We start from the raw sequence: 22,163 nt of genomic DNA, 5'->3' as shown, positions 1-22,163 counted from the left end.
CTTGGAAAATATATTGCTTTTTCGTTTTATTTTTCACACTATTCATAAAGAGAAATGAAAAACGTAAATCCTGACTCAAATTATATATTAAAAAGTGGAAATCCAAGCAGGATAAGCTTTAAGGAAGTTCAAACGAAGTATGTGCATACAAAGGCTGTACTTTCGGCAAAGTTTAATAATAAAATCGAACAATATTGAATTTAAAAGCTATTCAACATAAGAATTAATTTAATTTCAAAATATCGAGAAGACAATCGATCCTTCAATAGAATCGAACGTCGATTGATCGATTATCGCATCTCTATTTTCACTCGCAGCGCCACCGATTGCTAAGTGGTACTGGGGACGAACCTTTGAGTCTCCTGAACGAATTATTGAGAGAGAAAGAGGGAAAGAAAGAGAGAGAGAGAGATCAGCTACTATTAAGTGTAAGGTTATGTAGCACATAGTGTACGAGTAGCCATTCTTGATATCGTTAAAATAAATTAGTGATTTTTATAGTAAATAAAAAAAGGGTAAGTCACACAATATATAAACGTAATCAGGACCTACATGCACCTATTTTGTCATATCTATTGGCATTTTCGTCACATCCTCACATAATATACGAGTATACATTTGTTCCAGATTACAGTAACAACCTTAAAATGTCCTCGTGGAAGAAAGCCGCAAAGGCAGGTCAAAAGACTCACCGGGAACGTCACCAGCCGGAGGAACGCAAGCACCTGGGCTTGCTGGAAAAGAAGAAGGACTATGTCGCCAGGGCTAAGGATTTTCAAGAGAAGCAGGCAACGATCAAGCTTTTGCGAAAGCGTGCGCTCAACAAGAATCCAGATGAGTTCTATTTTCACATGATCAATTCCAAGCTGGTGAATGGCGTTCACCGAGAACAGAAAGAAGCCGAACACACGCCTGAGCAGATTAAGTTAATGGAATCACAGGATATCAAATATATCAGGTACAAGAGGCACATCGAGTCAAGGAAGATAAACAAGTTGCAGAGCCAGATGCACATGATCGACGCAGCTAACGAGACGCAGAACCAGCATATCTTCTTTGTGGATGATGACGAGGAGATGAAGAATTTCAACCTGGCCAAGAGACTGGACACTCATCCTGCATTGATATCCAGAAGAATCAATCGACCGAAGATGAGCCAACTGAACCAGTTGAAGCTGCCAGATATAGATGAGAAGACTGTGGCTAAGCTCCGGCAAAAGAATCATATGGCTTACACGGAACTCTCCAAGAGAATCGCGAGGGAACGTGAATTAACAATTGTACAAGATAAGTTGGAAATGCGTATTAAACTGAAGGATAAAAAAATTACAAAACCGAAATGTTTGAAGCCTAATACAAAAACTTCTGCTCCTATTTATAAATGGAAGTACGAAAGAAAACGATAACTTGTACATGCTGTGTGTGTATGTGTGTGTGTGTGTGTGCCTAAAATTGCATTTTGTAATTTTTATTATCATTACATGTTATTAAAGAGAATGAATATAAATTTGATTTTAGAAGCGTTGACTAAAAATATGTATGAATATTTATTCATACATTAATCTTTTCTATTATTTCTATGACTCCTGATATCCTTTTAATTATAATATCGGGAATCGATCGATAGTAAAAATTTGCATTTCTTGATTTTATGATTGTAGGAAGAACTATTTATCTATTTTTACTCATATCCATTTTTATTAATATACATATACTTATATATTTTATAATGAACACAATATAAATGTGAATACATTACTAGTATAAAAATATAGACAGTTGATATATAAAGAAATGTTATCATCGCTTAAAATTCAATTAAAAATGCGAGATGCACAGTCTACTACTATTTCTTCTCTTATTTTATATTCGTTATTATTTCTAACTTATTGCATTATTCTCAATATTTCATATTCCCATTAAATTTATCATTTATCTGTCGTTCCTTTTTATACCCACAATCATCTGTTTAATCGATGGCTGTCTGCTCCGTTTGCCCGGAACTCATTTCAGTCATTCCATTCGCTTGCCCTGTCATTCCGGCTGCTCCCACGGAACTTGCTTCCGGCATTGCCATAGTCATCATTTGATTTGTCATTGATTCCGTCATCGACGTTCTTCCGGTAAGCCCGTTTCCCGTTAGGGGTACTCCTTCGTGTTGTGTATCTGTCATTCTCGGTGTGATATCTGTCATTGATATCATTGGCAATTCCGTAGATACGTTCGTGCAACCGTAATTGATCTGCCAGAGATGTTTCTTGGAGTAAATGTCCAGACGAAGGCAAGCCGTGATGGATCTGCGCAGAGAGGATGATGATTTTAATAAAAATTGCAAGCCGAATTCGACAAATAAATGTCCAGATAGAAGCAGACTATGATAAATTTGTCAAACAGAATCATACAAATTGCAAATTATTAGAGGATTCATTTGGAAATCCTTGAACTCCATTTTATCTGTTACTATTACCAAACGTACAAAGTTACTTTAGCAACAATTTTTATTATTGTACATCCACATACTTGGAAAATCGATTGAGCTCCAAAATGTTGACACACGCGGTCGAGAAAAGGCAACCAGGAATATACATGCAAAACTGAAATGCTTTGTAATCTGTGAGACAATCAAATCGATGTGAATGACAGATTGATTACAAGTGCATAATAAAATTATCACAGTTCTTTATCGAGATTATTTTTAATTGGAAGTGCTCACTTGTGATGGTTCTGGTATTGATTGTGTCTGAACTCAACGCGACGTCTACGTTCAAGCCGTTTCTCTGATATGTAAAATTCACACACACTGCAACGTAAGAGGCAAAATATTTCACTCGTCTGTTTTAATATGTGATAAACTGTGATTGTGTGATTTGAAAAACTTACGATTCTTCTCCCTCTTAGTATACAGAATAATCACGCTCTGACAGCAGGAGCAGGAAAAGGACATCGGGCAGTTGCATAAACTTTGAGTGACAGACACTGTTCTATAAATCAGAAATCCCCTTGCTACAGCATTGCCTACGAAATATTCGACTCATCAGAAACTCAGAAATTTTCGTATAAGAAATATAAGAATTATATGTCATACGTTAAAATAAATAAAAAAAACTCAAAGCGCACTTAAAGCGCGTATAATAACCACTGGAAAGATATAAAAAAGATATTTTCTCGATTGATATTATTATCATAAGTCGAACGTTATAAATAACTATTTTCAGAGTTAAACATAACTATTAGCACTAACTTCCGTTAATAGCGATAGCCCCGCACAATCGTATCAAGACGAGGATACAGAAGTTATTACACAAGTTCATTCTTGTGAATTACGTTTACTATGAATCGTACTTTTAAAGTTAAACTTGAGTAAACAGATACATGCAAAATGCTGACGATTAATTTAACTATCGGCTTCCAATGACGCCCCGACTCGTACTAAACGCTTTCTGCTTTTCCACGCTCTGTTCGACGTTGCAGGAAGGGATACAATTACCAGCTATTATATCGTGGACCTTTAGAAAATACCCGGAACGTTTTTGTCCTCTCTCGAATTATATACGAGCGTGAAATTTACCGTTATATTCCTGTGTATCTAAAGTATATCACATACAAATTTATGTGTGCGTGTGTGTGCCACATATTTTTTCATTGACCGTAAATTGCCTTCGTAAAACGTTACATTTAAAAAACATATAATTTAATAAACGATAATAAAGTTGAGAAAAAGAAACTTGGTTTTCAGACATCTCACCATTTCTCACTTATGCGATTTTCCATAAAAATTTCCCCATTAAAATTTAAAACTTGATATCCAATTGACCGATTTATATAATTGAGCATTAATACAATTAAAAATACCTATTATCGTTTAATATTAATAGCGCACAATGCGCATATAAATATATAATACATATAAATATATAATTCTGATCTTAATATTAAAGGTAAAAGTAATTATTTGGTCACGAAAATGATAATCATATGAAGCAATAATATAAATAATAATATGATTATTACATTAATAGTATGATTATTATATATATTTATTTAAATAATAATAATAATAATAATAAAACAATAATAAAACACGTTTTCATGGCACTCAAATTATACAATTAAATAACACTTTCAACCGTCAGCATCGTCGACTTTCGAGAAACATTCTCAGAACAAATCATCGTCGTCGTCGTCGTCATCATCGTCGTCGTCGTCGTCATCGTCATCTTCATCGTTATAATCATCGTCGTCAACATCTTCTGGAAAAAATTCTACTTGACCCGCTGGCAAACCGCCACCGTCTTCCGGCTTTAGAAGGGCTAATCCGTTCGCGCCAAATCTTAGACAATCGAATCCAACCTGTGAAAACAAATAGACATTTATTATTATTATTATTATTATTATACGGGATTGCGTGATGTGCTCGGGTGAATCTTCTGTTCTTAAGATGATCTAACAAATTGCACATTTTTCCATTTGCAAATCATTTTAAAGGAAAACGAGAAAGCACAAAGAAAACATTCTTTGTTTCTCGCCTTCTAAAAATTACAAAATTGCGCATGAATAATTTGCAAGCATAAAATGCATATGGTAAAATGTGTATGTGTTTTATTTGTATTGATTAATTATAGAACACACGTCATCGGTAATATTTTTCACCGTGAATCTTGTTCTAAAAATCCGAACTCGAACCTTGAACAACGTGGAATCCTGAAACTTGCCCTCCATATTCACGCACAAATGAATATTTCTGCCTTGGAAATATATATTATAGAACCTGACGCACGCTCTGATAAACGGTATCCTTGGAACAGGAACACACACCGGTCTAGGATTTTTCCCTGTAGAGCCGACAAGTCGAATTAAACAAAATTCTCTTAGTATTCGGTCAAATACCCAATTAAATATTTCCTTTATCTTAGAATAACGAATAAAAATGTTTAATGCTACAACTGCTGAAAAGAAAACATTCGATTTAAACTGACACGACGCATAACATGTTAAGTATAGAAAAAATCGTTTTTTATTTGTGTAAATCGTTTAATTAAATAAAATTCATTGTCTGCACTTGCCACTTACCCGAAATTGTCCTCGTATAAAGGATCCTGTTGTTCATCAGGATGTTGGCGGTGAAGCTGAACTCATCGGGGTCGTACGTGACGTTCACACAGGCCTTCTGCTTCCACGTGTCGTATAAGATTCTTGAGCAACATCCGCAGACGCCGCCGAAGCACTGACAACGTCCCTGTCTGGTCGCAGTGACCGTGCTATTTTCCGTTCCTGAAGAAGCTGACGTTTGCCTCAACAATGCCTTTAGGTTCTCCAAGTTCTCCTGCGACATCGGAGGTCCTTCGATCTCGCTGCTCCTTCCTGTCGTGACATCCTCGTAATTCCTTATTTCCGTGAGCGAGCTCGACTCGTCGAGGGCGATGATCAGCGGCAACAGCAGCCAACAGATGGCCTTCATCCTGTGTCCTTGATCTTGCTCAGCGTTCAATCGAGGCGAGGAGACATTTTCTCGAGATATGCTCCTCGCCGAGCGATCGAAACTCGACTGGCCGGTTAACGGACATTCCAGGCTGACCCCGTTTTATGGTGAAATTTAGGCTTGGCCGCAAACTGCTCGCTCGTATTTCGTGATTAACTAGAACTCGTCGTCGAGGAAGCAGAAGCGCTCTCACAAAACGCTCACGTGTCTATCGATGATGATTAAAAACACACGCACTCGTTTCATACGCGCCGAATTCGGTAAGTTCGATCGTTAATTGAGAATGAAATTGATCAATTAAATATGCTTGTTCATTCATATATTGATATCAATGTACATATAAATTAATATTAATGTAAAACTCTTCGAAACGGTGTCTACCGATGAAATAAAAGAAAGAAACGACGCTTAATGATAGATACGTAACACGATAGAGAAGAGTAATACGCCAATTTAATATAAACAACGATTTTTGTATGCGTCAGACGTGATCTACAGAATATTTCGGGATGTCCAAAGGCCATTCGTGTACAACAGGTGATACTTACGTTCTAAGCTCGCTCTAATAATTATACACACATATGTGGTACTTAAATATAATCCATAAAACTATAAGTATAAAACTATTATATTATAATATCAACTCTAAGACGTGTAATTGTGTGGCCGACATAAAAGTCACAGCTTTAGTTGACCGATGTTGGCCTCCTCTTCGGGAGTTAAGCCGGAAGTGTGATTGTTCGGGAACACGGGATCATGCTCGAAGTCCACGTCGTCGTACACTTCGGGCTCGCTCGCTTCGGACTGCGCTTGAAGAACGGCGTTGCTGCCGTCTTGCGGCTTCGTCCAAGAGATACCGTCCAGTCCAATCTTGACGCAATTAAAATGCAGGACCAAAATCGGCCAGTTGACCACGCGTGTCTCGAAGTCGATGCACGCGTGAAGATTGCTCCCGGGTGTGTAGATGTCGAAGAAGCGTACGCAGAAATTGATGATGGGAAGATAGGAAAAGGGCACGCAGAGAGGCGGCGGATTTTTGGCTGCGAATCAATTCATTAAAAGAATTACGATATTATATAAATTACATGTAAATTACAATTCGTACAAGAATGTAAATTTAACCGTCCGAAAGTTTGTTGTTGTTCACACATTTCGAGATCTCGGTGAATTAACTTTTCCTCCCGCCGTAGAACGCATATCCATTCAATTTTATTGAATGGTAAAATTGAAAAGATATTATTCTTTTTTTCAGTGAAATAAAAAAATAATTTTAGATCGTCAGAAAAGGGAACAAAAATGGTTTGAGCAAAATCGCTCACCGGACAAAGAGTACGCAAAAACCTCCCTCTCGTTCATCATGATTGCGACCTTGATGGAGAACTCGTCGGGGTCATAGGTGAAATTGGTGCAGGTACGACGATTGAAGTTGATGGCGGTTAAGTTGATGCCGGTGCAACAGGCGCACGTAAGACCTAAGCAGTTGCATCCTAAGCCGCGAAAAGAGATCCTGGCGTTGGTTAGAGGATGTCGACCGGTGTTTTCCAATTCACCCTTCAATCCCGTTTGTGTGGCCAGATTGTAATACACCATGTTGAATTGGGCTAAATCTGATAAGAGAGATAACGACGTCACGTGTCACTTTATATAATAATTTGTTGATCCTTATGTAAGTCATTTCAATACCGATATTAATATTTTGCTTTATTATGATATAATTGCTTATATTCATTTACTAAAAGAACGACACTTTTAGTTTTAATTTCCTGTTCTATTCGTTCTATTCGTTTGCAATAAAGAAAAGTTTTCACCAAACGTAAATTTCTTCAAATGTTCTTGCTTTACTGGCAAATGACTTTGCTGCTAATCTTCGTGATAATGCTCGGATTATCGAAATATTAATCATGAGGATATGACTCGACTGTACGTAATATCATTCTTACCGATATGGTCGATGCCCGCCGCAACGACATCTTGAATCGCCAAGATCAGGAGAGACGCGCAAAACCATCTGAATAACATGTTGATATGATTGTACAACCTTCGTGCTTCGCCGCCCACGGTAGACTGAAATTTGGCGCACGTTGGACCAAGCCGCAGACGCGCCGGATTCATTAATTATGCATAAACTTTCCATAGAAAGCAAGATCAACATGCTCGATTTTATGGTCGCGATTTTATAGGCGCGATTTAATAGTCGCGATTAAATAATAGTCTGAACTCGAAACTGGAAATCAGTCTATCAGACAATCACGAAATCTGAATATCATTATCACGTAAATATTTATCTCAAAATGCAGCGTTTTAGGTTGTGTCTTTCGCAAAGTGGTATTTTGAAGAATATTGTAAGATTCACGTTACGTTTATAACGCGGCAAAATGATGTGGTAATTATGTAATTATTCTTACAATAATTATTTCTACCGTATCAAAATATATATATTATGCTGAATTTATATATTGTTATATACAAAAGTGTCGTTTTTTTAGTAAATGAATGTAAGCAATTATATCATAATAAAAAAAAAAAATTAATATCGGTATTGAAATGACTTATGTAAGGATTAGCAAATTACTATATAAGGTGACACATGACGTTGTTATCTCTCTTATCAGATGTAGCCAAATACAACATGGTGTACTATAATCTGGTCACACAAACGGGACTGAAGGATAAATTGGAAGACACCGGTCGACATTCTCTAACCAACGCCGTTATATTGTGAATTATATCATGCTGAATTTTTTTTTTAATTATGTACGACGTGTATATAGCGCAATAATGCTTTAATTGCCGATAAATTGATTTAAGTTGATGTCACGTTTAACAAATCGTCAGCGACATTACATTAAAAATTTGAACAATAAATGAACAGTGAGAATAATTGACTTCAACGGCACTTAGTATAAGTTACATTTATTCAGTTTACTTAATTACAACGTCAATAAATAACTTAAATACACACACACATATATATATATATAAATTATAAATATTCATTTGCTCTTAACAAATAACGTTAAACTAATCGAATTTATTATGGCTGAGGTCACGAACGATTCATGTACAAGTCTTCCTCGCGAATAGCGACCCTCAACGAGCGAATCTTCGCGTTTTACGTAATAATCTCGTCGTCGCGCGATCCTATTTAAACTATTCCTTTTTTCCTCTCCTCCAAAAGACGTTTCTCAATCTCTATTAAATCTTGCGTCAGTCTCCACAATACTTAATAAATACACCATTAACCACTTAAAAAAATGATAACATAATCAACGTTAAACAAAAAACTGCCTTTTCAACGGTAACATTATATATATATAAATATATATATATATATAACAGCTGTCTAAAATAAATAAATAAATAAACTGACAATTATTGTAAAATTACAAGTGTTCGTTTAACAGATAATTAAGGTCATGACTATTCGTCGCGAAATTACCGAGAGACGGGAGGCTCTCGCAATTTTAAAAAGATACATCACACTGTCACACAATTATACCAATATCCATTGTATCTTCAAACGAGCACTCCTTTAACCCGACGAGACTCTTCGGGTCCCGCCAGGACGAGTGGATCCGCGAGACCAGACAAAGAGACGACTATTCCCGATTTCCTCGACTTCCACTTATCCTACTGACTGGGGCATAGGTCTGTACACTTCTTAAAGCCTCGTGATCTTGCTCTGACGATTTCCTCCGGGATGCCTCTTCCTGGCCAAGAATCCGAGACTGTAGTCATACTCGTTGGACCCGTTCGTCGTGTCGCCTTTGTTCTTAGAGTTTTTTCCGCTACCCATAATAGCAGTCAGCATCGCTTCTTCCTCTTCGTCATCGTCGTCGTCATCCAGATCGGAGAGATCCTCCGCCTTCTCATCCTCGTCGTCGAACTCCTCGTGCTTCTCATCGTCCTCGTGCTTATCCTCGTCCTCTTCGTCTTCATCATCCTTGTCATACTCGTCGTCGAGAACCTCATCGTCGTCGTCATCGTCGTCCAAGATATCATCCTCGTCATCATCGTCGTCGTCGTCGTCGTCTTCATCGTCTTCATCTTTGATAGGTTTCTTCGCCGGCTTCTCGGGCTCATCGATCGCGTTGATGCTCGTCGATGTTACTGTAGGTTTCTTTTTGTTTCCGACGACGCCCTTCTTCACTTTGTTCGTTTGCGGGAGTTGCCCGACTTTATCGGGTTTCGCGTAGAACACGATTTGGTTAGAGGCTTCCGTGACTTCCTCCTCTTGGTTCTCATTGTTGGTATCTTCGTTATCGAGAGTTTCCGTCTCCCCTTCTTCCTCTTCGAGCTTGGTGTCGTCCTGAGTACCGTTTTCTTCGTGTTCTCCGTTGTTGCTCGGTTCCGCCAGCACGTTATTGCCGCTAGTGGTCAGCTCGTAATCCTCCAATGGTATGGGAGTGGTCGGCCTCGTTAGAATCGGTATGGTGAACTGCAACAATGGCGCCACGGTGGTAACCTTAGGTCTCTTCGTCGTGGTATCGTCGTCACCGGTAAAGATATCTAAGAGAGCGCCGAGGCCTAACAGATCATCGTCATCGTCCTCCTCGTCCACCTCTTGGGCGTCATCGACCCCCGAGGCGTTCGGAACCGAATTCAAGGAAGGTCTATCGTCCTCGTCGTCTTCATCGTCGTCGTCGTCGTCGTCATCGTCGTCCGCACCGAGCCCGAAGAAATCGTCGTCGTCCTCCTCCTCTGAGGTGGATTCCGCCTCAACAACGGGAAGAGGTTCGGCTGGCCGAAGCTTCAGACCGTCCGGGCCAAATCTGGAATTCAAAGTGAGATTACGCGGTACTGTCCTTGAGTAATATCTTAACTAACATTTCAAAGCCTCTTCAGTCTTCAATAAGGGATGATAATTTACGTAGACTAACAAAATTATAACATGCAACTAGGTAGTTCTTATATATAGTTTAACCGATAAATACCTGAAGCAACTGACGCGAAGACTAGCTTCCAGTTCAGTAGCCGACTGTAGTTCTAGGCCGAGGCAAGCTTTGAAGTGATTCTTTGCGTCACGTTGGATGGAGTAGATCCTACCGCAAAATTTAGTGAAACCGCCCGGCAACGGCACGCATACAGGCCTCGGACTCTTTCCTGAAAGTCAGAATATTTGTTGCAGAACAAACTCAATAATTCAGACTCGAAGCTACGTTGCTAAAACGTTTGAAAGTAAATTGGTAAATTTGGGATAAATGGTATAAAATACTCGACGACGCGAATATATCATTCGAAGTATCTTGAATCTGTCATCTGTCGTAATAATTAATATCCAGAATCAATCCGGTGATCTTATCGAGTCGAAGTAATCGATCACGGTTAGAAGATACCATAATCCGCGTTTCTTTCATCACCGTCTTCTGCGTGTTTACAACTTGTTACGTAAATTACAAGATACATCCGTCGAAAGTATCATTTCGTAGATATATATATAATTTCCATCCAATTAAATCTACACGTAGAATCCCGTAATAAATAAATAATTCATGAGAAATATCGATTATATATTGCAACGAGGTAATCGGTGAAAGTGGCGGAGGGGAGAACTGTTAATCGTTACCGTTAACCGAGTGTGTGTTTACCGTTAACCATCGTGCTCGTTAATATGTTGTCGCCGAAGCTCAACTGCATGGCCAAATTGTCACCCTGAAGATACTGCAGCGAGGCGCAGCCTAGAATTTCAAATACGAAGGCTCTGTTAATCGAATTACGAAGGAAAAAATTGCACGTTATTCCTCACAACATCCTTTACAATGATTCTCCATTGAATATCCTTGCGTGTGTAAAAATTCTGTAATACTACATATCAAATATATGAAATTACAACCAAATTATAATCAAATATATATATATGAAATTATAACGTCATATATAAGAGAGATACAATAAGTATTGATCAGCGGAAGATGATAAGGTAAGAGAATAAGATATAACGCGATAAGACAACAAACGCAAATCCCGTCATTGTTCACCGTTGCACTTTCATTTTTCGTGCACAATTGCATCGCATTGATAATTACCCGGTCCTTTCAACTGCACGACCGGTATGTGAAAGTCCCGGCAGCAGTTGCAAATGTTCTCGTTGCAGGTGCAATATCGATTCACGCTGTCGGTCGCCTGTTTCAGGGACATCGTCGACAGGCTCATGTCACTCTGCTTCGAATTATCCACGGTGCGCACCACGCGACGATGCGCCACCTCATTGCGATCTGGAAATAATTGTATGTACGATTTTAATCAAAGTAATCCGGAAGTTTTGTAATTTTTTCATCAGATCACTGTGATTTTCACTGAAACAAGGGATAATTAAAAGCTCGATATGTTTTCAATTTACCACTATATTATTATTGTTTTATAATATTTATTCTTCTTACCGATTACTCGGCCGTACGCCGCGAAAGCCACCAACAAAAGGATCAGCAACAACTCGAAAATCGTCGACAGTCGCATCCTTTCGGGTGTTCTGGAAACAATGCCAAGAAGACGATGTCACGCTGGTGGTAAACGAGTCGTGAACGAAGTATGTGACGGCACGCACGTTCCAGTCTCATTATGGCCTCTTTTGAGTTAACTCCGATAATGGACACGGTAAAAAGAACACGTCGTTGTTGTAAAACGACTCGGATTTAGAACGCGCGTGCCAAAGTATAATACAACATTGCAAGTCGCGCAAGATGCGCTGAATTAGCGAGAAATGTTATTCTCACGTCGTATAACTAATTCGTCATCGAGCGACATAACGTCGTACTCTGAAACCACCAGATATTTTTCTTTTTAAGCATCGATTTCCCGATCAACTGGGAATCAAATGTATAACTATATATCTATAATTGATTTTGTAATTCTGGGACGACCCATTTAAACAAGATAACATTGGTCACATTGCGGCTGCAACGAGGCCCGCTCGCGCGGATGCGCTATAAATCTACCGCTACTAATTTTTTTGGTTCAACTTACTCGAAAACCCACGACCGGTTTCCCCTCGATCTCGAGGGGAGTTGTTCATTTCCACGAGAGACGAGGGGAAACGAATTCTCTTCCGGTTTCAGGCGCGAGCTCTTGGCGACCGGTTGACCTAAATCCCGGTCACGGTCAAAGACGTCGGAGAGGCGCTGCTACTCGAGACGATGGTGGACTTTTAGTGGCACGATCGCCGCGTGTTTCTACCGCGAGACACCGTCGTGTCACCGTTATAAAACCGCGTTCGTACACGGAGGTGCTGGATACGGTCAGAACGACACTTCCACATGTCGCTCGCGACGTGTCGACCGACTGATCGAAGAAACGAACGAATGAATGACGGAGGTGATCAGTGCGGAAAAATTGGTCCAAAGCGTGGTATGCGATCTGTCGGACACTCTCCGAGACTCGGTGTGCGTGACATTCCGATTGATTTAATTTAATTAACTAATCCTCTCACGACGGGTATTTAACATGCAAATAAATAATATGTGCAAATATATATATATATATATATATGCGTATTGAATTTCGATTTTGAATCAGACGTTAAATTTTGACATTTGACTCGATGCGCTGACTATTCAATTTTTCTACGTTTATACGCCGGATATTCTCCGAATATCAAACGCAACGATTCAATCAGCCTTGTGTAATACATAAGGGAGATTAGAAATAATTATATACAGACTCCATTATTTACATAGATAATACTGTCTGTATTATGTAGATAATCTCCGTCCCATTCGCCGACCGCACCGTCTTAGAAACGTTAAAACTCTACAAGAAAATGAAAAAAACAAGGTTTGCTGGAACAGCAAATTGTTTGTTGATACAATGACAGCGAAAAGATTTTTTACACGGAGAAAATAATTTTGTTGTTACAGCAAAAAAAAACATATTATTGCGACAGCGATAAAATTTAGTCGGTATAACCAAATTATCTTACTGTCCATACATCCAGCAAACAGCAATATTCTCAACAAATCTTTCTGCTGTCCAGACAAACATTTATTTTCTTGTCACTATGTTACCAAACAATTCGCTGTTCTGGCAAAATTTGCTTTCCCCGTGTATAAACGCAGTTCGAAATTGAATTACGTTGCTGAGCATTAGAAGGATCTGAGTATCACCGGGCGTAGACTGCGTGACCTTCCGCTCAAACGTGGCAGGTTTCCCGGTTTTCCCGAGCGTCAAACGCTCAAACGGTCAAATTGTGCGCTCTCTGCCTACCTGTGTGGGTCGTTGAGAAGAAATCCGAGGAGGAAGCCCGTGCTCGTCCTCTCCTGTCGCACCCTTGCGGCTCTTTTTCCCGACTCTTCGTCTTACGGAGGCCAATGTCCAACTGAAGATGCCGCCCAACTCCCCCCAAGGTTTCTTTAAAAGTCGGTCACAGGCCACCACCACCTGCCGCCACCGGCAGCTGCTAGGATTATTAAACATTCTAATGCGTTCTAGGTAAATCAGAGGAGGACCCGTCGTCGCACCAATCGTCGCACGTTACCACCGAGATCTTCCTTCGTCGGGCGACGATGACGACGGGCGCGACGACAACGACGTCGTCCCGACGACGAAAGCAGCCCGCGGCACCTTTCCATCTCTCCGATAAACCGGTAACACCGGCGGAGGTTAACGCGGGTGCGCGCGGATGAATGAGGAGGGTTCCGGCTGATTCAGCTCTCGTACGAAAATATCCGTGAGAAATGAGACGTCACGTCGTGGTAACTTCCATCGCTCGCTAAATGCGTCCGGATTCCGGCAGAAAAAGTGACAGGCCGCTTTTCAGCGACGCGACTGTGCGCTTCTCCCCGGTGCGCTTCGAGGAATTCGTTTCGATGGATCGCGATCTAAAGATCATTAATGATATACAGAGTCCCCCCCTCCCAAGATTCCCCAGAAAAATGTATAGATGAATGTTCGAGACGACTTTGTGTTTACATGACCTACATGACGGTTTGTGCTTCTCTCGCATTTCCCGTATTAAATTTGACTGAAGAAGGTCATGTGTGACCGAAGCGTTTGGATTGGATTAATTTATTATATTCAACGTTAATGTTGAGATAAGGATTTTTTGTTTTATCATTACACTACGTTTACTATGCCCGGCTCTCCGTGGCTTCCGATACTGGCAAGTTTAAATTTTCATCAGGGGTGCGTTTAATCTGTTAATTTTTGAGAAAAGGCTATTGCTTGAGGAATGTTCCGAAATTTTCCGGAGGTATTTTCTCTCGGCATTTTTCGCCGAGAGAGAGAGAGAAAGAGAGAGAGAGAGAGAGCAGAGATGGGGGGATTCTACTTAGTATAATTCGCGCTTGTTCTTTCGTAACAATGTGTGTGCGCGTACGAGACCTGATTTTCGCTATTTTCTACCGATGAAACCATATCGCACGCGGTGACTCGCAACGCATCGATAATTAACGCAGGTGACATCCATTCCTCATTCATCGCGTCGTACATGCCGATCGCTTCGACGATCACGTTATCATGCAAGCAAATTTCATAGAGTTCCTGCTAACCATTTGAATCTCTTCGTGACTACTTAAGAGACTCAACCGGGTTTCGTAACTGCGCGAATAAAGATACTATAATGTGGTAATGTGACTTGGTATCTTTCTTTGCAATTACTAAATCTTTCCTTTAACACCCTTTTCCTTATTCCTAGTATTAGTAGAATTAGTATTAGTAGAATTGAATTTCCTTCGTGTTTTGATGCGGAGGAAAATTCGCCCCCGAAGTTTGTCCCCTTGCTTTAATTATACCATGTATATGTGCAATATGACAGTCTTATACGCGTGACTCTTTCTCGGTTTAGCGTGTCGTTACCGTAAGCTCCCGATTTTCAGTCCCGCGGCAGATGGTGACGTTGTCATCAAAAGAAAATTAGGAGCAGATATGACGATAAATTAGAATCTCCCGTATTTATTGCTTTAATATAAAAATAGTGCGCATTGTGCCTGCGCGGTGAAATGAAGTAAAATTAACCACGGGCCAATGCTTGGCTCGCGAGACGCTACGTGGAAGTTCCACGTCATAGCTCGAGAGGTCGTCACTGAAATTTTCCTCAACGTTTTCCCGATTTCCCCGGCGGCGCGAAAAATAGCCGGCGACGCGTTCATAAACGCGAATACCGTGATTCGCGACACAAATTCTAACCGAAGACCCACTTTCGTGCGCGCGTCCAGTCTCCGCGAGGGTTTCGTCTTGTCCGTGAGAAGAAAGAGGAAAAATATCCGGAACGCACGCAGCGAGCGAGTGCAGCGAGAAATTAATGCAGACGTACGTACGTTCGTTCATTCGGCCTCCTCGTGTCGGAACTCTCGGTGCGATCCACGGAATTGTGTTTTGGCGGTTGAGGAGGGGCCTTTCTCTGGTTAGTGGGTCGAAGAAAGTAGTGGCCAGTCCAGGAGTGGTTCACCTTGGTTAATATTTGCTCGTTCCTTCCCCGATATCCGATACCAGTCGCGATCTCGATAGCGATGGCGTCAAGTCTGCCGTGAGTAACATCGGAAATCCGAGGTAGAGAGCCGATCAATCCACTCTGAGAATCTTCTTCCAGCGTGAGAGATTTCAAAGATATGAAATATTATTCGAAACGTTCTGAACAAAAGAGAACTGATGCGTAACGCACGGTATGTATGTGTGTGTGTGTGTGTGTGAAATAACACAAACGCGCGAAACGTGCGCTCCAAAGCATTTAAACACGTTCAGATATTCAGTGAACGTTGTATCCCCCTCCCCTCCTCCCGACACAGTTTAAAATAATTATTTACAAACCACACAAATACTTAATCGAAGAAATGGCGAAGGGTTCGCTCGAGAGAGACCGAGGACGCTTTGACGAAAAGCGCTTTGCCTCAACGCGCTGAGTCGCTGAGTCGCTGAAATCAGCTAACTGCCGATCGAATTGATCCCATCGCTAGCCGGGCTCTCAAATAATAATAACTCGGGGGTTTCCTAAGTCGACGAACGATACGAGCGACACCCGTGGAAGAGATATGTGGGTCATCATCTCGGTCGGGGGGCCGGGGCAAACAAGTTTTTACGTAACGCCGTGGGATAATGGCCGGTTCGGAGATGCTGCGCGCTCCGACTTCCTTCCGTCGGCTCGTCCTTCCACCGTGCGAGAAAAAAAAAAAACAAAGAAAGAAAGAAAAAGAAACAGGCGCGCGATCTCCCGGTGCGAATTAAGATCCGCAGGTGCGATTAAGCCGCGGAGGGTCGCGCGTCCGTGACATTGACAGAGTTTCAGGCGAGTAACGGCGGGAGCGCTCGTTTGCCGGGCGCAATTATCTAACCGCGGCTGTCGCGCGCCGATGATCGATGACGGAACTGGCAATCGGAACTGGGTTGCCGATCCTGCTCCTTCCGACGTAATTATATAACTCCGGGGAGAAAGCGCGATTTTTAGCGCGATTTCGAGGAGATCACGAGACCTCCCTCGCAAAGTCTGGTATTCGCTCTACTCGCTCGATCTCGACATGAGTCCGATTTACGCGTCTTCGAGGCGCCTGTTCTCCGAAAGGTGGGTTCGACCATGGTTTTGTTGTCGCTCGACAAGCGACAAGGGGTTTCTCCTAGCGAGGAATGTTCGATTCGAGGAGAAATGTCTTTTCACCCGATCCCCCACCGTATCAGCACACATTTCGCGCCGTCGTTTCCCCCTTTCGCACGTCACGCGTCAACCGCGCCCACGCTCGCAATGAGAGAGAGAGAGAGAGAGAGAGAACGGCGCGGTGTAATCAATAGCCCGGAATCGTAAGTGATCTCGCATAACGGCGGGACGAGCGGACGGACGAATCGACTTTTCTTCAAACGGTGAAAGGCGAAGAGAAGAGAAGGTTCTTTTTCGCGAAAAAAGAGAGAGAGAGAAAGAGAGAAAAAGTCCGGCGATGTGTAGCGTGTTATTACACTAGAAAACGCTCGTGCGAAGTAAGGCGAGCTTTTTCCTTGTTTTTTCGACGCGTCGGAGACGTTAGAGAGTGCTTGCTTGCTCCTTCGTTCGCGCGGAAATTTTGCGCGGCGCGCAAGAGAGGTGGAAACCAAGCATTAGAGAGCAAGAAATCGGTAACGTCGATAATTAACCTCGATTACGGGACATTTAGCGATCTTACGAACGCAACGGCGGTTCTTCGGAAGCGAAGCGCTACTGAAAATATCTCCTCGGGGTTTGTTGTACTCTGCCGCGTGCGCTATTGTTGCGCCGATAAATGGTACGAAAATCCACGTCATCTCCGTTCCTCCTCCTTTCTCGACAGTTGCAAAAAGAAAGAAAAAAAAGTTACGAATCTGCTGCAATGCCTAAGAAAAAAAAGACCGATCCCTGGATCAGCCAGCCTTCCTCCCGGCGGCACGAAGCGGATAATAATCCTCGAAAAGAGCAGATATCCGATATCCTCCCGCCCCCCCCCCCCAGCCTCCCCACGCGAGCCCTACGGCGACGCGACTCGACGTCGCGCGCGCCCCGGGTCCCCCGAGTGGTACCAGGCTGACGAAGGAGGTCACCCGGTCACCCAGATGAGGTTCCTTGCCCGCCGTTAACCCCCTCGTCGCCTCGTCGAATCACACCGACGCCGGCGGTGCCCCACCGTCGCGGCGGTCCTGGCCAATCCTGTCCTCTGTTTTCGTGCCGACCGCCGACCGGTCGGCGATCCGACATCCGCGGCCGGCGGCGTGCCCAGATTTAAGCTTCTTCCTTGCCAGGCAGGATCTCCGGCTCTCAGCCTCGCCACCCGCGTGAGATCCTTCGTTCACGTCTCTCTCGCGCGAGATCTCGCTCCGGTACGTCCGTCCGTCGCCGATCAGCTCGATCCGAAAGATCGAGCATCGTTGTCTGTGCTGCGGGAGAGCCTTGGCCAACGGAACAATTCGAGAACAACATGGCTGCGAAAGCCACGGTCCTGGTGCTGATGGTCACGCTGGTGGTCGTCGCGTCCGCTGGATTGCTCGGTGAGCAGATGATGGATTATTCGGTGGCGCGCGAAAAGCGCGTCTGCACTGGTGGAGAACTCGGGCGCGCGTAAACGGTGATCTCGACGACGCGGCGTCGGAGATTTCGACGCGTGGATGTCCGGTGCGCACGTGTCTCGCTGCGCTCGCCGCTGACGGCTGGTCGCGCTGACGTTGGGAATTTTTCATTGAACGATCGCTATTGTAAGAGAGAAAAAAGCGGCGAGAGAAAGAGAGAGAGAAAAAAAAGCAGAACGATCGGAGCGGTCCGTGATCCCATCGGTTCTTGTCACGATTCGGGAACAAAATCGTCGTTTGACGTTTCGTATCTTGCATGCCGAAGTTATGCTTCGACGGAAATGATTTCGTTTCTAATTCATGTCGCAAGCTTCAATTTAACACAGACGTAATCATTTTATTACATACGTTCGGTGACAAGATGTATCGTCGTTTTCTTAATAATATTGTCAATGTTGCTGGCGTTGTCATTTTGTCAAGGAATCAAGAAAGCTACAGTGATATTTCGAGTATATTATTTATCTTAAATAATGTCAGCAGTTCAGTAGTTACCAGTTTTTATTTTTTAGCAGTTACTTGAGATAATAATGCTGCATTTTTTTCAAGTTTTTCGCACGGTATGATATCTGTAATTTCTAACTAAAAAGAAATCTTGCGTTTCTCTGTCCTTTGTTATCGCACTTTTAAACGCGACGTTGGTTCTTTGTCGGCTGATTTCGGGTATACGAATTATCGGATTATTTCAATCGCATGGAAAATATTTCGCGTGATTCCAACTTTACGTACTTCGCTCGAGATAAATGTGAGAATTATCGAGAAAAAAATTCGAATAGCGTGGACGGTCGGAAATCAGACGACCTGTCTTCTAACTTCATTTCCGGTGTTTCCGCTTGATTCTAATCTCTCATATTCCCGTAACAGTCGTCGACACAGTCGTCATTCATAAGATCTACAACGATATCTACCAGATATCCGAAGAATATTTTCCAAAGTATCATTCAACGCCTCGACTCGACAATGCGCGATGAGAAAGTCCGCCGATGGAAACCCACATTGGCACACTTAACGTCCAGGTGTTAGCCGTCTCGGTGCCCATTGTGGCACGATGCGTGAAGTCTTCGAGTGTCACAGCCTGTGATTCGTCATTCGGGTCTCTGAGGAAGGCCCGAAAGAGATATCTACGACGTCGCAGTGAAACGCGCTAGAAATTCGGCTTCTCCATTTCGACTTTCGATCGGCAACTTTCGTTTCGTTCCGATTTCTCTGTTCCGAGTTTCTCTGCCGTCCCTTATCTCTCGTGCACGCGCTCACGCCCACATTCATACGCACACACGCACGTGTTTCCGGCCCGTAGAGACCCTGCTCTCGTGGGACTTGCCGGAGGTCGAGGCGAGATCGAGTACGCCGCAGTCCAAGTGTCTGTGCCAGATTTCCGGCTGCCTGTGCTGCGTCGACTTGAACCTGACCTCCACGATCGACCTTGGCGGCCCGGCTTGCGTCAACATCAAGCAGAAGGAGCAGAACGTCTCTCTGAACCTGAGCTACGGCGATAACCCGGTCCACAATGCCACGATAAGGATCGGCAAGTAGTCCGCGGGGAAAGTCGAAACGAGAAGAGAATCCATTTGTCCATTGATCATTTCGAGTCACGCGAATTCTATTCTCGCGCGCGATTTTGAATTCGCTTCGTCACGGCGTACGAATCCATTCAATTCTCAATCGTTGACGAACGTGCCATTGCAGCGAACGCGGCTAACAAGCCGACCTGCATGAACCTCTTGTCCGACCTGGCGCAAATCTGCGCGAGATTCGCGTCGGTCAAGCAGTCCGATTTCGGCGGCCACGACGGCTGCATGGTGATCGAGCCGGCTCTACTGGGCACGCCGCAAGCCACGTACCACATGGGGTGCTTCAACTTCTATCAGGGCGTCCGGCAGGTCGAGGTGTCCGCGTGAGTACTCCTCCGTATGACTCCCCTTCTCCCCTTCGGGAGAAGATGCATTGTACGTAAGCAAGGGACTTCTCGCGACCAAAACTCTGCCACGTAGTATCACGGAGACGACGGGATCGGCCGACACCTCGGACGACGACGACGACACGCTCAACACCGACGAGCTGATCGCCGCGGTGTCCGCCAGCGCCGAGCACGGTATCGCGTTGTTCTCGCAATGGCTGGGCCTCAGCCTGAACCCGAAGCTGAACCTAACGTCCCAAGAGGACGGTCCTCAGGATCAGCAACAACGGGCCGACGGCTCCTCGAGATCAGCCCGGAACATGTTGGACGTTCAAACAGCGGAGAGGAGCGACGAGCGGTTCAAACAGCTGCTGAGCGCCCAGGACAACGTGCTGAAGGGCTCGGCGACCATCGGGCAGTCGAACGGCATGCAGACCACCTTCGTCTACTCCAGGCCGAGCGATTTGATGCTGCCGGGCGCCGATAACGCGACCGAGGAGGCGAAGAAGAGGCTGGAGACGGAAGCGACGGTGCCGCAGCACCTGGTCGTCGTGCCGAAGGAGTCCAGGAGGGGCGGCAGGGCGTACAACATTCACCAGCACGTAAACGAGATCTGATCACGTCGGTTCACGCGGACGACTCTCGGTGGTAGACGCGCGGTTAGGCCGCCGCCGACGAGTCCCCCTCTCTAGAGCTTAGGATGGCCCGCACGTAGACTATACACTCGTACGTATTGCACGCGGAGCTGGGCGACGGGGAGGAGAACTTCGCTTCGTTCGACCGCTGCTGCTCGCAAAGGCTCTCTCAAGGCACCCGACGATTCTTCGGAACTTCGTTCATTGAATTCCCTCTCGCGATTTCTCACGGGTACGACGGGTGGAAAGACCGTCGGGCTGGTGCAGCTCGCTCTCGGGGCTGTCCGGCGAAACCGGGCTGGGATTGCGCGTGCCGATTGAACGAACACGCCGCGGCCGCCGTATTTACATCCGCCCAGCTCCGTCCGTATGATCTCTCGCGATTGTGATCACGTTTGCTCTCGATTTCTCACGCCACCGGTCGAGATCGTCGCCTTTCTCGCGATGCTATGTACCGCTAACCCTCCCCCCTTCACTTCTCTCTCTCTCTCCCCCGTCGATGATCACTCGGAGGACGGCTGAACGTGTACGTCGGATCCTACGTCGTTTTTGCCGTTGAATTATGTGAGCATATCAGTCTGTAATAATTGCGATTCGATCGTTTCGTCTTGCCAACGGAGAGGAGGAATAAGGAAGAAGTAACGTCGCGTGTTCCGGTAGATTGCGACGACGACTACGACGTCGTCCCGACGACCCGTCGATAAGTAACGAGCGCTTCCGATCAGGCGCGTTTCATTTATTACCCCTTTTCTCGGGTTTCCCCGTCGGAGCCGTTCCGCGTCCGCCAAGTGGAAGATACATCAGGCGCGCCGCTCGTGTTTCACACGCGAAAATGCGCGAGAATCGCACTTGCACTTGTGTTCGCGGCGCGCTACAGAGTGCGATAAGGATTTTATATCAGGACGTGTTTATAAACTATAAACACTCACACGCACACATACGTTCACACGAGTGTACGGATCGGCCCGACGCGGTTCATTGCATCGCGATGTAATCTCGATCGAAACGACGATCTTTTTGGTCTTGTGAATTCCGGCGTCCCCCTCGATTAATATTACTAATTAGAATATACGGAGCGAGATAAGAAGCTAATGAGGTTCCTCTGTTACTTCGGAACGCAGCGCGCGATCCTCGTGTGCGAAATTCTCTCTCGGTGCGATGCCAG

General features: G+C 44.0%; 6 protein-coding genes across 6 annotated transcripts; 2 read left to right on the top strand and 4 right to left on the bottom strand.

Moving 5' to 3' along the window:
* The first annotated feature begins 364 nt into the window (after window positions 1–364).
* LOC106740674 (probable U3 small nucleolar RNA-associated protein 11) lies at window positions 365–1,492 on the top strand. The gene is made up of 2 exons (XM_014611941.1): window positions 365–515; window positions 628–1,492. Exon 2 carries the CDS (start codon window positions 648–650, stop codon window positions 1,404–1,406), a length of 759 nt encoding a protein of 252 aa, XP_014467427.1. The 5' UTR covers window positions 365–515; window positions 628–647; the 3' UTR covers window positions 1,407–1,492.
* Window positions 1,493–1,836: 344 nt separating this feature from the next.
* On the bottom strand, window positions 1,837–3,311 carry LOC106740667. The gene is made up of 5 exons (XM_014611931.1): window positions 3,242–3,311; window positions 2,881–3,015; window positions 2,714–2,800; window positions 2,521–2,632; window positions 1,837–2,297 (listed from the first exon to the last, which is right to left on the bottom strand). The coding sequence occupies exons 1-5, from the start codon at window positions 3,309–3,311 to the stop codon at window positions 1,970–1,972; spliced, it is 732 nt and encodes a 243-aa protein (XP_014467417.1). The 3' UTR covers window positions 1,837–1,969.
* An 847-nt stretch (window positions 3,312–4,158) lies between these two features.
* Window positions 4,159–5,458, bottom strand: LOC106740666. The gene is made up of 3 exons (XM_014611929.1): window positions 5,071–5,458; window positions 4,684–4,832; window positions 4,159–4,350 (listed from the first exon to the last, which is right to left on the bottom strand). The coding sequence occupies exons 1-3, from the start codon at window positions 5,456–5,458 to the stop codon at window positions 4,159–4,161; spliced, it is 729 nt and encodes a 242-aa protein (XP_014467415.1).
* A 538-nt stretch (window positions 5,459–5,996) lies between these two features.
* Window positions 5,997–7,523, bottom strand: LOC106740678. The gene is made up of 3 exons (XM_014611946.1): window positions 7,420–7,523; window positions 6,799–7,086; window positions 5,997–6,519 (listed from the first exon to the last, which is right to left on the bottom strand). The coding sequence occupies exons 1-3, from the start codon at window positions 7,496–7,498 to the stop codon at window positions 6,158–6,160; spliced, it is 729 nt and encodes a 242-aa protein (XP_014467432.1). The 5' UTR covers window positions 7,499–7,523; the 3' UTR covers window positions 5,997–6,157.
* A 1,556-nt stretch (window positions 7,524–9,079) lies between these two features.
* LOC106740679 (acidic leucine-rich nuclear phosphoprotein 32-related protein 1-like) lies at window positions 9,080–11,935 on the bottom strand. Its single transcript, XM_014611947.1, has 5 exons — window positions 11,860–11,935; window positions 11,506–11,694; window positions 11,068–11,157; window positions 10,414–10,582; window positions 9,080–10,251 (listed from the first exon to the last, which is right to left on the bottom strand). Exons 1-5 carry the CDS (start codon window positions 11,933–11,935, stop codon window positions 9,141–9,143), a joined length of 1,635 nt encoding a protein of 544 aa, XP_014467433.1. The 3' UTR covers window positions 9,080–9,140.
* A 6,386-nt stretch (window positions 11,936–18,321) lies between these two features.
* LOC106740684 lies at window positions 18,322–20,980 on the top strand. The gene is made up of 4 exons (XM_014611954.1): window positions 18,322–18,391; window positions 19,764–19,991; window positions 20,153–20,360; window positions 20,458–20,980. The coding sequence occupies exons 1-4, from the start codon at window positions 18,322–18,324 to the stop codon at window positions 20,978–20,980; spliced, it is 1,029 nt and encodes a 342-aa protein (XP_014467440.1).
* Window positions 20,981–22,163: the final 1,183 nt, after the last annotated feature.

This window comes from Dinoponera quadriceps, unplaced genomic scaffold, assembly GCF_001313825.1.
Source record: "Dinoponera quadriceps isolate SergipeBrazil2010 unplaced genomic scaffold, ASM131382v1 scaffold558, whole genome shotgun sequence".
NCBI lineage: Eukaryota > Metazoa > Arthropoda > Insecta > Hymenoptera > Formicidae > Dinoponera > Dinoponera quadriceps.
The sequence above is the reverse complement of the archived record's forward strand: the minus strand, read 5'-3'. Positions and strand labels throughout refer to the sequence as shown.